General features: G+C 39.3%; 1 protein-coding gene across 1 annotated transcript in view; it reads right to left on the bottom strand.

The window, feature by feature from the left end:
* The window catches only part of LOC308403313 (plexin-A2-like), an 86,474-nt gene that overhangs the window by 57,069 nt on the left and 13,433 nt on the right, over positions 1–15,972 (bottom strand). The window contains exon 3 of the mRNA XM_080892617.1: positions 10,768–10,950. Coding sequence (XP_080748743.1) covers positions 10,768–10,950 — 183 coding nt within the window. The remainder of the gene's footprint in view (positions 1–10,767; positions 10,951–15,972) is intronic.

The following is a 15,972-nucleotide window of genomic DNA, read 5'->3' as shown; positions in this document are numbered from 1 at the left end:
ATTTGCCATTCCACAGTTCATCTTAATGTCCAACATTATCAAACATAAATCACAACAGCACAGCGATCACAAACTGTTTGGTCCTTATGATCAGTGACCCTAATTAAATGTTCCTGCCTTAAATGCAATCACTCACAAACACAAAAAGGGACAACTAGAGGCATGCAAACACGAAAATGGCTCCTACAGTGAGCTTTGTGTCCTCTTTCCACCAACAATTATTTAATCGTCTTAAAGCTGGTTTGGAGACGAGTAATGATTCCATCAACCTAACTGATAACTGTAGACATGCCTGTAAGCAACAATATCACTGTTCAGGATTCTACCAGGGTAAAACACCACTTTTGACTATATACGATTTAACATTAAGCTTTAAACAAGGAAGTCATGTTAGTTTTGTTGATTATCCTGTCAGAGACCTTCTTTATGCACATGGCACATTTAAGATAAGTGCATTCATGAGAGAGAGACATTACTGTTAACACTCCCCACACCCCCAATTGGCCTGCTGGAAGTTTCTTCCTTCTTAAAGGGAGTTTTTCCTTCCCACTGTCGCCAAATGCTTGATCATAGGGGGTCGTTTGATTATTGTGGTTTCTCTGTATTACTGTGGGGTCTTTACTTTACAATATAAAGGGCTTTGAGACAGCTGTGCTTGTGATTTGGTGCTATATAAATGAAATCGAATTAAAATTTGACCTAAACATATGCGAGTGCGTTTAAAAAAATATCCCACCATCAATCAAAGTGTGGCGAAAACCTGATATGACCTCGATTTGTTCAACAAATATATACTGGGAGGTCTGAAAGATCTCTAGGTATGGGAACCTGGTCGTAAAAATTCAGCCTCACTATATCGAGGGTGTGAAACACTGTTAAGGATTGATCACCTTCACCTCACGACTTGACAAAGAAGTGTCTTGTTAACTTTCAAGATTTCAGAACATACTGCCAAGAAAAGCACAATAAAACTAGTTATTCGATCGGTGATAATCATTCATTTCATTCCTTCCATCCTAAGGCTTGCGCTTTAAATCGTTTCTCCACTCTCTCTATTTCCCACGTATGAGTTTTCAGTGTTTTTTTCAGTGTTTGTTTAAATAGACATGAAATCACTGTGTGTAGACTAAAGAGATTCTTTCTTTCTGAAAGCTCAGGGACAGTTTTTATGAAGCTGTTCAGATTTGTTCCAGAGCATCACATGAGCAAAACAGAACCACTGAATTCAGATAAATGTGCGTCATTGTTGCACATAAATTGTTAGAACCTCGGTGTGAGACAGTATTTGTGCCACTGAAAGTTGCATCTACTATTTCTGTACCTCATACCTTGAGACCAGAATGCATTTTAATAAGGATCAGGATGAGATAATCACTTCTATCCGGATTCACCTCATTAGCATACATCCTGCTAAGTGTAAAAGCCCCATTTTGTGTTCAGCCTCGAGTCACCCACAGGGTCATATTACTTCACTAAAATCAACCACCTATGGCTACAAAGCTGCAGCAGATGATGATTGAAACGTCCTATTATAGCTGGAACAGGAGCAGTCTAATTGAGACACATTGATGAGCGCATCCATATGCTGCACGGAGCCTGGATACTAAGATGGTTATCCTGGTGACCTTTCACCCTGGTTACACCCTTTCTGTGGCAGGCTTGACCTTTGCTATGGCCCTGCTGTTGCAGTGATCCACTCATGATATTTATTGTCATGCCCCATTTCCACTGAGACTGTCCATTTGGGGGTGATAGAATAGGATTGGAGAGGTGACCCTGTGCTCCTTAGAGGCTCCTGGGAGTCTGAATCATGCCTGCATGTTCTGTCAGCGTAATGGCAAACTCTGGCCTTTAAAGGCTGCACTTAACAGCGGTAACGATGGATTACTACTGCTCACCCAAAACTTAATGCTTACCTCCTGAACAAACACGAAGTCTCCCTTTCTCTCAGTGTTTTATTTTTATTTTTTGCCAGTCTTACTTCCCCTTCATTCTTAATATGTCCTTGTTTTTTTTCCACTTAATATCCCTGCCTTTCTTCCTCCATATCTGTTGCTTCTCCTTTTTCCCCAGTGGTCATCCTTCTTTCTTTGTCTCACATTGCCTGACTGTTTTCTCTTTCTCTCTCTCCTCCACTGTCAGCCCATCTTGTCTTTTTCCCTGATGGCTCATCAAATGAAAGAGCTGCAGTGATGCTATCTGTGCCCCCAGTCTGGACCAGTATGTGTGTGTGCGTTGTGTCAGACAGATTGCTCCTCATAAGACTGAGGCCCCCGGGCTAATGTCACAACAGTCCTCTCACACATTTCCTCAGTCAGCTGCACGCTCTACAGCTGTGCAGGAACCAGAGCCTGCAGTCCCAACAAGTCAATTCAGTTAGATCAGAAGAATGAGCTTTATAGGAACTTGATTATAATAACTTGCTACAGTACAAAACATGACAGACAATGAGCTGAATCAACTTTATGAATCCCACAGAAAGGGGTCATCCCGTGGTCTGTGGGACTGGACAAACACATCAATCTTGAAGAATTGAGTAGTTCATACTTGTGTGATTTTTGTCAGTCAATTCAGCAACATATTTAGCGAGCATTTGTGTTTGATTGCTTTTCTTTGCTTGCCTCCCCGCCTGCCTCATCAAGGCAGGTTCAGCTGAATTTCTTTTAGGCTTACCTTGATGAGTAGTTACACATGCAATAGACTGTGAAGGGCTTAGTATACTTGGCCTGCACCAGAGAGTTTTAAAAAATATTTTATAAAAACAAATATTTAACAAGCTTCTCCATTACTCTACCGTAAAATTAAAATTATAAATGAATGATTAATAGAAAGACTTTTTTTGGTATCCGGGCGATTATTTTGAGTCAGTTTCAGATATGAAGATTTGAGTTGTCTTTCAAATCGGGAAGAGCCTCAGAAAGGAGAGACATCCATGGCATCTGAGGAAGAGCCTCAGAAAGGAGAGACATCCATGGCATCTGAGGAAGAGCCTCAGAAAGGAGAGACATCTAAGGCAAGAAGAGGGGTCCCTATTTGCCTCCAACTCTCTCAACAACACCAACGACCAGGACAAGGGACCACGACCTTCCCCAGTCCCCCAAACCCCTGACAGGCCATCACCCTCCTCCCCCTCCCTTTCTCCCTCCTCCCCACACCTGAAATTCACTGAGGAGATGATGGAGCGGGTCAATGCTGGGCTCAGATCTACCCCCCGTCCCAATCCCTTTTTGTCCCCCATAAACCCCCCACCAGAGCGGCCAAAGGTTCGCCATCGAGCCCCACCCTCAACAGAGCAATCGAAGTCACATTGCCCAGCCTCGCCCCCCTTAGTTCCTCTTCATGCCCTGTCTCCGCAGTCTGATATGTGATGTGTGGAGGGTCCGGGCTGTGAGGATTATGGCAGTGATGACTTTTCCCAGGAGAAGCTGGGACCCTGTTTACTAGAAGGTTTTAAAATTTCTGTACTTTTAGGTGACAGGAGACATGTGGCCTGGTCAAAACACAGAGAGCTGCACTCTAAAAGATCTTTAAACATAGTAAACATACCTTGTGTGCCACAGACTGCTCCCAAACATGAGGGGACAAGTAATACCTCTAAAACACTTAAGTTGGTTTTATTAAACATTAGATCTCTAGCTGGGAAAACATTTTTAATTAATGATTTAATCACTGAGCACAGCCTTGATTTTATGTTTTTAACTGAAACTTGGTTGGACCAAAGTAACAGTGGAGATGTTCTCATCGAGATGACCCCTCCTAACTACAGTTTTATCAGTGAGGCCAGGGCGAGCAGGAGAGGAGGAGGGGTTGCTGTCTTATTTAATGAATCATTTCAATGTAAGCAGCTATCTCCTGGAAGTTTTCAGTCTTTTGAATATGTGGCTTTACAGCTGAAGGCCCCATCCAAAGTTGTGTTTCTTAATGTTTACAGGCCTCCCAAATACTGCACAGACTTTTTTAATGACCTCAGTGAACTGCTGTCTGTGATCTGTGTTGATTTCGACTGTAATTATTGCTGGGGATTTTAACATTCATGTGGACAACCCTCAGGACAAAGGGACTAAAGACCTGAGTAACACTCTGGGCAACTTTGGGCTGACTCAGCATGTAACAGAGGCCACACATAATAGAGGACACACTCTTGACCTACTGATCTCCAAAGGCCTGAGCATTTCAAAGGTTACTGTGTCTGATGTGGGCGTGTCTGATCATTACTGTGTTTTCTTTAAGATAAGAGATAAGATAAGATAGAACTTTATTAATCCCTCGGGTGGGTTCCTCTGGGAAATTCGACTTCCAAAAAAAGCACAGCAACGACCAAAGTTACAGTTACAGAACTGTTATATATATATATATATACACACACACACACACACACACATATATAAATACAGAGACAAATATAAATAAAATATACAAAGGGGATAAATAGAATAAATAGGAATAAAAAATAAAAATACAAGTGAATTGCACATTTCAAGTATTGAGTCTATTGCACTGTTGACTATTTACAAAAAGTATTGCACAAGGTATTGTACAGTGAGGTGCAGAGGCACTACAGCTTAGTTGTTCCCCCCTCCTTTGTCCTCCTGTTTCCCCTCCCTCTCCCCTCCAGAGAGGAGTTAAACAGTCTGATGGCGTGTGGGACAAGTAAAATCTCAGCCCACACAAATATATCAACAACAGTGATAACAAAACGGTGTATAACTGAACACAGTAGTGCAATTTTTAACCAGGTCTTCCCATTAACACCTGACCTGTCCAGAGGGTCAGTCAATGAGCTCGTCAATAGCTTCAATGCTAACATGTTAAATGTAATGGACACTATTGCTCCCATTAAGGTGAAGGTTATCTCTGGAAGGAAAAAGTCTCCATGGAGAAACTCCACACTGGTGAAAAATGAAAAAAGAGAGTGTAGGAAAGCTGAGCGCAGATGGAGAAAAACAAACCTCCAGGTTCATTATGACATTTATAAAGAGAAACTTCACAATTATAATTTACAACTGAGGAATGCAAGGAGGTCCTACTTCTCTGACATCATCACTAAAAACAGCCATAATGCTCGGGTCTTATTTTCTACAGTTGACAGGCTAACAAACCCTCCTGTGTCAGTGGCAGCTGAACTTCATTCGACCATGGCCTGCAATGACTTTGCCAAATTCTTCACTGAAAAAATCCAAAAAATTAGACAAGCAATTGGTACATCAACAGCAGATCCAGGATATGTACTGTGTCCACCAAAAAACTGTTTAAACACCATGAAACAGTTTCAACCTATTAACAGCAAAGACCTGGAGGACATCTTAGGTCAACTGAACTCCTCCTCCTGCTGTTTAGATGTCCTGCCAACAAGTTTTTTCAAAAAGGTCTCAAAGACTTTAGAGTCAGACCTGTTACAGATCGTCAACTTTTCTTTACTATCAGGTGTGTTTCCAGTGTTACAGGCCGATCTCAAATCTCCCGTTTTTAAGTAAGATCATTGAAAAAGCAGTTTCTCAACAGCTCAGTTACTTCTTAAAACAGAATAATTGCTACGATGCCTTCCAGTCAGGTTTTAGACAGAACCACAGCACTGAAACCGCTCTGACCAAAGTGTTTAATGACATATGTCTGAATACAGACAGTGGAAAAATGTCAGTCCTAGTTTTACTGGATCTCAGTGCAGCATTTGATACAGTTGACCACAACATATTACTCAAACGACTGGAGAACTGGACAGGTCTTTCAGGAACTGTACTAAACTGGTTCAAAACATACGTAGAAAACAGGAAATACTTTGTATCAATAGGTAACTTCACATCTGAGCAGACAAGTATCACATGTGGAGTTCCCCAAGGTTCCATCTTGGGACCCCTTCTGTTTAACATCTACATGCTCCCACTGGCATAGATTATAAACAACAACAAAATAAACTATCACAGCTATGCAGATGACACACAAATATATATCACAATGTCACCAGGAGACCGAGGCCCTGTACAGGCTCTTGGTAAATGCATTGAGGAAATCAATGACTGATTGTGCCACAATTTTCTCCAGCTAAACAAAAACAAAACTGAGGTAATAGTCTTTGGCGCCAAAGAAAAACGATTACAGGTCACCAGAGAACTTCAATCTATACATCTAAAAACCACAAACCAGGCGAGAAATTTGGGTGTAGTGATGGATGCAGACCTAAACTTAGAAAAACACATTAAGACAATAACAAAGTCAGCTTACTATCACCTCAAGAATATATCAAGGATAAAAGATCTGATGTCTCAACAGGACCTGGAAAAACTAGTCCATGCATTCATCTTTAGTAGGCTTGATTACTGTAACGGCATCTTTACAGGTCTACCTAAAAAATCAGTCAGACAACTACAGCTCATTCAGAACTCTGCTGCTCGAGTCCTCACTAAGACCAAAAAAGTGGACCACATCAGTCCAGCTCTGAGGTCTTTACACTGGCTGCCTGTCCGTCAGAGGATAGACTTTAAAGTTCTGATGCTGGCCTATAAAGCTCTGAATGGTTTAGGACCAAAATACATCAATGACCTCCTGACCCAGTATGAACCTTCCAGATCCCTCAGGTCATCTGGATCCGGTCTTTTATCAGTTCCCAGAGTCAGAACCAGACACGGAGAAGCTGCATTCAGCTTTTATGCTCCTTATATCTGGAACAAACTCCCAGAAAGCCTCTGATCAGCTGAAACACTCAGTTTATTTAAATCCAGGTTGAAGACTCACCTGTTCTCAGCTGCATTTGAATAAAGCACCAAATCCACACTTTAAGCTTAAATTTCAAAACTTACATTTAACTACTGATTTTATCTACTGTTCTGATTTTATCTGTTTTGATTTTATATACTGTTGTTTGTTTGTTTGTTTGTTTGTTAATTAGTTCGTTAGTTTATTTGTTTGTTTTAATCAATTTTAAATCATGCTTTTTATTTGTTCTTGTTTCTAATGTCTCTGTAAAGCACTTTGAATCGCCTTGTTGTTGAATTGTGCTATACAAATAAACTTGCCTTGCCTTGCCTTAAATAAACAGATTGTATTTTTGTGTTTTTGGACTGCCAATTAATGGTTTAATTGGTTTATTTTTTATATAGCACATTTAATTACAACAGGAGCGTTGACCAAAGTGCTGTACAAGAATGCAACATACATTAGATAAAACAACAAGCTTTGCTACCATTTAGACAACTGACAGAGTCAATAAACGGTTAATAATGTGCTGAAATGTGTAACAACATGAAGACTGTCTGTTAGTGTGCACTATCATCCCCTTTTAAACAGTCACCCGAAGTACACTTGTGGCCTTTTCAGAGAGTTTCTTTGTTGGTATCTGTTTGATAGAAGAGCTAGGAGCTCTACAACCAGAGGCTCTCTGTTCTTCAGCCATGAATATCTTTTTAAGCTCTAATTATGTAGCACAGTTATTGGCTGGCCCATGTGTTGTGTTTACTGTCACTGTAGAGATATAAGTCGTGTTCATGTACAACGTCGTTTTCCTGCCAGCGCTTGTTAGGCTTTCCAGTGCTAACGCACACGGCAGATATGTGTGAGAGGCGTGAACTGGGGTGCCAGTTAGCTCGTGTTCTGCATTTTATTTTTGGCACGGCAGCTGGTACCAAGGTTGCTCAGGGATTCTGTGATTATGTGGACGGCACAAGAAAAAAAAAATTTGTGATGATTACAAAGAAAATACCAAAATCCACAGTGACTTAGTCAGACTGTTAAAGCATTTGACCCTGGACTGTGTTTGTCTAAGGCTTTTGACCTTGTTTCTAAAAAATTAAATCTTTAAAAGGCTGTTCTTAAAATAGCTAGGAGCCATAGTTAAGCCAGTGCTACTTAAACAAGTGTAAAAAGAGAATTTGTCGCAGGCTATGTTCAGATGCAGATTTGCTGTGTTATATAAGGGAACAGAATGGTATTTGCTGAATGACTCAAAATAAACTACAGAGCTTGTGTTCACTGTTATAAAGAAACATGTCACCCAGTGTAAATGTGAAACAGTTATGTGTGTTTTAGCAGTTTTTTGACAGCAGCTGAGCTCAGAATGATTTAAAATAATATACATCTGGTTTGCACAGGAAATACTAGTCAATTTAATATTGGATTTGATCTTTTTTGCCTTTTACAGAAAAAAAAAATGTTTCATATCACCAACTTATCTGTAAAAGAAAATTAACATTAGATTTTAAGACATTCGTACAAGGCGCTATAACCATGAGGCTGAATCCTGGAATTGAAAAGAACTGGAAATCATATTTTAGGGTTTGAAGCAGAGAACACACACATGTTTTTGAAGTTTTAGGGAGCAGCATGAACTAAAACTTGCACAGAACACTTAGGTACATTTAATTATGTTTAGAAACATTTAAAAATTCTTATTAAGCGGAGCAAAATCATTTTCTAAATCAGTGAAGTGGTCCTCGAGGTAATTTGTAATGCTAAAAGCTATTCAACCCAAAATCCACCAGGGCACTGTTAAACAAGAGCCACTACAGCTGCATAATGTCCTTTTACTTTAACACAAAGGAACTGAAGGAACAGACGTGCGCTTCAGTTTTGGCTCAAGTAGTCATGGATGGAGATTTACATCAATTTGTTCTCAACTAAGAGCGACTGTCTGAGGGCTGAAGCACAAAATGTGGTGCTGCTGTACCTTTGTTCAGCTGCGTAATGTCCTCCTACCATAATAACCATGATATACTTAACAAAACCAGTTATGCTAATTAGATCATTAATTGAACAGATTATTGCATGAATTTCTGTTAATGGATTAGGGATCATTATTACATCCGCGTGGGTGAGACACAAAAGCTGCCAGACGTGATGTATTTCAGCAGTGTATATCGCAGAGATTTTGATAAATTTGGTAATTTTACATGTGAAAAATTTGTCGTGTCAGCAGATGTATCTGATATAACAGTATCTGCTTTGCTTCTACAATATAATGTTAACGTTGCTCCAGGACCATCACTTGAACTGACCAGTCACATGTTTGTGATGTCACAGCTTTGCAAGTCAGGCAAAATACCGAAGTTTAGCACTTCCTGCAGAGAAAAATGTGATGGTGGGGGTTTGTGTCCAATGTGGAGATATTATTTTTAGACTTCGTGCACTATTAAGTTACTGTCAATCGATGTTTGGGTAAGTTTAGATGCTAAAACTGATCGGTTATGTTTAAGTATCATTTTGTATCATCAGTTTGCATGAATGCATATCCTTGCACAGTGTTAACTATATCTTAAGACGCTTTTCTGGCAGAAACCCTTAAAGGCAAATGTCTTTTATTGTAATTAGTATGCAAGTGCTTTATTTGAAGAGCACTTTTAACTGACATAAAGTCACAGCACAACAAAATGATTGCAATCATTTTAAAAAATTGTTAAAAAACAAAACAAAACTATTGCTATCAGTATGACACCATGTTACAGGATTTAAAAAGTAATAAATGAAAGAAAAAAAGAATCTCAGCAGAAGGCCTGGTTAGACAGAAGCCTTTTCAAATGCCTTTTGAAGGAGTCCACAGAGTCAGCTAAATGTAGCTGGAGTGGTAGACTCTAGGTGTCACAGACTTAAAGGCTCTGCCCCTGCTAGTCTTCAATCTGGTAGGCAGAACTAATAAATTTTGATCCTGCGACTGAAGACTGCGAGCGGTAGTGTGTTTAATAAGATGTTGAGATAAATGATCTGGACCTAGTCGATTTAGTGCTCTGTATATAAGTACAGAAAAAGCATTCTCAAAATCGACTGGGAGCCAGTGTGAGGAGTATAAAATAGGGATAATGTGAGCTCACTTGCGAGAACTTATAAGGAGTCTGACTGCAACATGCAGCATTTTTTTTCCCCTGAGTTACAAAGATATGATATCTCAAACACATAACTGCTCAGCTCCTGTGATGATCCTGGAGCAGCAGCAATTATGATGTTCGATATCAGATCATGCCATGCAGTTCTGCTAAGCTTGTTTTAAAAAGCTGCCAAATATGGGATTGAGATAGTTAAGCTCAGAATATCTGATTGCACGGTGGAGAAATGAACCTGCTGTCACAGTGATGTAGTCCTGGCTTGAGCTTGAAGCTTTCAGTTTTTCATGTTAGAACTTGAAAAAGTAAAGTTTAAAGATAAGCTGAATAGACACACAGCATTTGTGACTAAAAAGTATGTAAATCGCCAATATTTATAAAAGGGAAGTCCTGAAATACTGTACAACACATTTAATTTTGAAGTGCCATCATTCAGTCCCTTTGAATGATGGCGGCAGAATGAGTTACCCATTTCCTTTCGTTTATTCATTCACCCAAAAGTTTTATTGAAGCGCAATATGATGCCATGGGATTGTAGTGTAAGAGCATGCCACGGGCATGTTTTGTGTCATTTTTGCACATTTTAAGTATGTTCAGTGTTACAGGGAATAATTAATCATGTAAAAATACATTTAAAAATGCATAAGCAAAAACAAAATGTAGTGTTAACACACAAAATTTCATGGCATGCCATTCATATGGTGTTTCATGTTACCACATGACCCCAAACTAATTATCACAGGAGGCAGAGCAGCCTTAAGAAATCATTGATGTGTTTTGTGTAGAAACGCAACATGGTAAATCATCAAAAGATGCATAATCTCTTCTCATCTTTCCCATGTCTTGAGATCTACCAATTCACCACAAACAATACAATTCATGCATGTCAGATTTCATTCTTTTTAAAACAAGATAAAAATCCTCTCATGTTTGCCAGTGACTGTTAGTGTATAGCTGCACTCACCTTCTTAAGTCGCCCACTCCTGGTCCCCAGGAAGACCACACTGTGTCCACCGTAGATGTAGGAAGTGACAGAGGTCAGCCTGTCCCTGCTCTCAGTGAACACTGTCCGACCTGACACCAGCTGGGAACCCCCCAGGGGTTGGTTTATATCCAGACCGCAGAAGTGATCATCAATGGGAACAGGCTGCGTGGAGAGAAGGAGGGTGTGCGAGTGAAAATATAGAAAAGATTAAGATAATGATGGCAGAGAGTTGTGTTTTTGAGACGAAGTGAGGAAGAGAACCGGAGAGAAGGTGAAAGGAGGAGGGATGGAAAAGCAGTGAGAATGAAATGAAGGAGGAGTGGGTATGACAGATATAAGGAGAGGAAATAGATGTAATGAGAGAGGGTGAAGAGAGCTAGTGGGGGCCAGAAACTGACTGAAATTGCTGTAGACACATGCGAATATAAGAGGAGAACTCAGAGTGACTTATGGTAAGCCTAACATGCATTAAGCGCACGATTTTCAGGGTTAAAAATTATTACTTCAAAAGGGTTTGTGCTGCTGGGTTTGTGAACACGCCTCAGAGCGGGCAAATTTGCGGAGCAGAATAATTGCTGATGGCAAACACGAGAGACGGCGTGTATTTTGCGCCTGTTTCTGTGATTTTTAGATTGCTTGATCTGACATCACAGAGCACAAGAGATGTTAGGTTTTGATTGGGCATCAAAGAGAGCTGCACGCTTAGCAGTCCTATTGCATCTTCTAACATGCACCTCAAACTTTTGCTAATTGCCTGTCACTTAATATATAAATCTACCCTTTTAGGGCTTTTTTATTGTTGTTTTAAATCCTCCATTTCTGAAGCATATATTATTCGTTAGCCCTGAAATGAGCTTTTCCTTTGATCAGGCTTTGTGCCTGAGTTTAACTAAATGTGATCAATTAAGTGAGCATACCATAAATGTATCTAATATCGCACCACTGCCCAGTTCTTTTTGCTCATGCACTTTACCTCCAGTCTTATAAACAAGAAATAGAAGATCCATCTCTCATTTTCAAGATTCCCTCTGGACCCACAAAAGTGTTGCACATATTGCCAAATAGTCAATGTGAAATTCTGCTGCTGAAATTTTAATGACATGCCTATCTGTACACTAAATAAATATATGTGGACACTTACACATATATGCTGTAAATTAATACTGGATTTAGTAGTTGTACTAAAAGCAGAATTGCTTTGGTTGCTTTTTTGACCATTTTGGTTTGAATTTAATCATCAACTGTTGGACTTCCATCAGATTTTGTGGTCTTCTGGGGATTAATCTTCATAATCTTCAAATAACTTCTTGCTGTTGTGACACTTGCGATTGATGATTGAATGGAGTGTCATTTAAAACTTGATGCACACATTTGAGAAAATGCACTCAAATCTAGTACCGCCAGGTTAAAGTTTACGTGAAGATAATTAATCTGAATTTTAGAAGCAGGACCACTGCTCCTACACTCCCCTTCTGGTCCTTTGTCTGTATATGCATTAGGGCTGCCACAAACAATTATTTTGATAGTTGACTAGTCACCGATTATTTTTGCGATTAGTGGACTAATCAGATCATGCATCCATTGGACGTAAAACGTACAGCTTATTGCACCAGCATGCATCTGCTCTTATATAACTATCATTAGCTTACAGCTTTAAGTGTTTAAGGTATGTGCTAACTAAAAATAAAGACAAGATGATAGTTTATTAAATTTTAATGACATTTGCAGATTGTTTCGGTGAAATTTAATAAACTCCTTGATATCTAAAATATAACGGGACACCGGAGTATATTCTCGAGCATCTGATAATCAGTTGTCTGCTTGACGTTTATTCAGCTGTGTAAAAACTATAACTTTAATCTCAGCCAAACCGATTTACTCAGGAACAAATAAAATACTAAAAAAAAGGCAAACAATAAAATTTTTAAGTTATCTAAGGGATTTGTATATCATGTTTAACCTGAGTAGCGGAAGACAGCGGTGGGTTTGAAAACGATTTGCCGGGAGTCCGGTGTTCTCACGGGCTCTAGTGAGCCTTGCCCCCGGCTAGCTATCGAGCTGGTGGGTAACAGACGTCTCCGAAAACGTCGGAGCGCTTTTGAAAATATGAGATGTCTTGATAAACTGAGCAGATATTTGAGGTTTACACATCTACATTCTCTCCTGAAAATATGTTAAACGTTTATTTTGTGACCCAGAAAGAATAATAAGAGTAATATTAAAACTAATTAGCTGCCGCCATTGTTGGAAACTGAACTAGGCTGCGCTATGAATTCTGGGACACAGCTTCTTATTCTTCTTCGGGGTTTAACGGCAGCTGGCATCCTTGTACATGCAGTGCTGCCATCTTCTGTTTCAGTCCGTTATTACACTCTTAAATCCTACTACTTATTCCTGCGTCTTTTGGGATCTTACAAAGCTTCAAACGACGCGTCGACTATTAAATCAGTCGTCGACGATTTTGATAGTCGACGTAATCGTGACTAGTCGACTAATCGTTGCAGCCCTAAAACACTAAAACGTGTTGTTCTCATTTTCCCAACCCCTCTTTTTCATTCACTTCTGGATCTGCCTGGTTCAGGAGCCGCTGCCAGTCCGCTCTCAGGCCTTCCCCAAACCGCACCATCAGTTCACAATTCTTCATCCACCATTGTCAAATAATAATGAGGATGTGGTCTCAGCCAGTGACTGATCCAGTAAAGATTCTTAACTTGCACTAGATGGATTAGCACAAGAAATATACAGGCTTATTATTAGGTTTATACTTTGGTTTAGTTTATAGTTTCCAGATGGTGTGTCTTCAGGACTTCGGTTATTGTTTAACTGTTCTTGTATTGACACTATACAGACTTTTGTGATTTACATGAATTATCTCATCTTTTGGAGCACTGCCATGGCATCGAACATAAGTTTTAGGAAACCCTGACGTTTATGCTGATTCCAATATCTGGTCAGTATTTCACTTGGGAAAAAAACTTGCATTTGACCTCAAGAGTGTGTGCACCAGAGACCCTGTGTAGTTTGTCTTTTTCTCAGATTTTTAGATTGCTTGATCTTCTAACGTGCACCTCAAACCTCTGCTAATTGCCTGTCACCTAATATATAAATCTACCCTTTTAGAGCAGCTATTTTTTATCCTCTGTTTCTGAAACACATTAGGCTAATGATCAAATTTTATTAAAGTAGCATAGTTGCCTTTTTTTTCTTTTGGTTAAATTTTGTTATGCTAACAGTAGTGTGATGGATTGCTATTGAATTAAATACTGTAGGTCTCTCTGTTTGGTGTTGAGAACGCCTTAATGCCCAATGAAGCCATTTTCAAGCGCCTTCTTTGTGGCAATTCATTGTGTTGTTCCCTTATCAGGAAGGAAAAGTAGACCTAGAGGAAACTTTGAAAGGATCAACTTGAGAATTGAATGACCAAGGGCCAGATTTACTATATTCGGCAAAATAGCATGTGAGCCCAATCCCCAAATAGTTCTCATAGGTGTGATTAGTTTTATGTGTGATTTACAAAATACAGATACAGGTACAGTGAGTTAATTTCCAGATCAAATGCAAAAAAATAAGACAGGCTTATTTTAGCAGTTAATTGCATGTCCCATTTGTTATTAAATACTTAATTTGCATAATTGATATTTTGTGCCTTAAAAAAGGAACTCCCCAAACGGTCAGCTACAAAAATCTCTGAGTTCCCACCTCTTACACTTTAAGTGATATTATCATTTCACTTAAAGCACCCAGCTGCCAATTTAAAGCCTCAGTCATTAGCTGTGAATTTTATGTCTTATTTGCCCAGCAACTAGCAGAATACTTCTACATCTACATCTACATCTAGATGTAGAAATGTTGCTATTACAAGTGTATTCTAAAAATCTTAAACTAAGAGCCCATCAAATTAAGTTTATGGATTATTGTACATTACAGGCAAAACGTATGATTGCATTAAATTGGAAAACATCAGATCCTCCTGCTATTGGTGCTTGGATAAATTCTTTGGCACAGTGTATGGCAATGGAAAGGATAACGTACTTTCTCAAAAACAAGTTAACATATTTTGATGAAATTTGGAAGCCATTTAAAAACTTTATAAAAGAAGTAAACATCGGACAACTCCTGCAGGAGTGTGGATGAGGAGAAAATTGTTTAGTATGTGCTAGCTATTTCTATTGTCTACTTTTTTTTCCTCTCCTTTCTTTTTTGTTTCCTTGAATATGTATAAATGCCACATATTGTACAAATGTATACATATTTTATGTGGGTTTGTTTTTTGTTTTTGTTTTTTTTGTAGGTTTGGAAGAGAGCAGGGTGGGAGGTGAGGGCGGGGAAAAAGGGTTCCTATTACAGCAGCATATAATTGGGAAAACAAACCTTTGTATGTTGTTGCAAAAAGCAATAAAATTTATATTTAAACTAGCAGAATAAGAAACTGCCATTATTGGCACTGAATCAACAGAGTGGAAAGGTTTTGGGCTTTTCAAGTGGTGATCTGCCGTGGCTATACAATGTTGTTACATGCATGAACACTTATATAAACTGTACTGACCACAGAAATCATACCTAATGCATCACCATGCCCAACTGGTGCTTGATTTGACTGAGTATTTATGTAACCAGAGAACTAAAGTATCCAATGAGACACATTACAGACACATACAGCATATGAATACAGAGAGAGAGATTTCTTTTGCGATTGCGTTGGTGTTATGGATAACATTACATCTCATTTATTTGATGACATGGTTTAATCAAAGTACATGTTGGGAACCACAAGAGTGATTTACCGCATGCGATGAATATCATTGTTTTCACGCTTCACTTTCAACTTGCTTCCATGAAAGCCTCTCATTATGCAGAATTATAGCTTTTATAAAGGCACAGACTTGGACATTCACAAGAAAGGCAGTTTTTTCTCAAGATCAAGAACAGGTCTCAGAGGGCTCAAAAAATGCTGACAGCGACAAGAGCAGAAGGAGGGAGATGGGGAAAGAGAGGGAGAGAAAGGGGAGGAGAAGGAGGCGGGAGTCGGTGCCTAAACCCCTGAATGAAATCAGAGCTCAATACAGAATTCCTCTGATTAGCATTGTGGAAATAATCTCCTCCAGCTCTTCTGCGCTCATGGGATCTTGAAACCTGAATAGTGTCTTCAGCATAGCACAGACTGCCTATCTATCAGCTGTTTAG

The sequence above is a fragment of the Rhamphochromis sp. 'chilingali' genome (genome assembly GCF_963969265.1).
Source record: "Rhamphochromis sp. 'chilingali' genome assembly, chromosome: 9".
In the NCBI taxonomy this organism is placed as follows: Eukaryota; Metazoa; Chordata; class Actinopteri; order Cichliformes; family Cichlidae; genus Rhamphochromis; species Rhamphochromis sp. 'chilingali'.
This window is presented reverse-complemented; position numbering and strand designations above follow the sequence as displayed.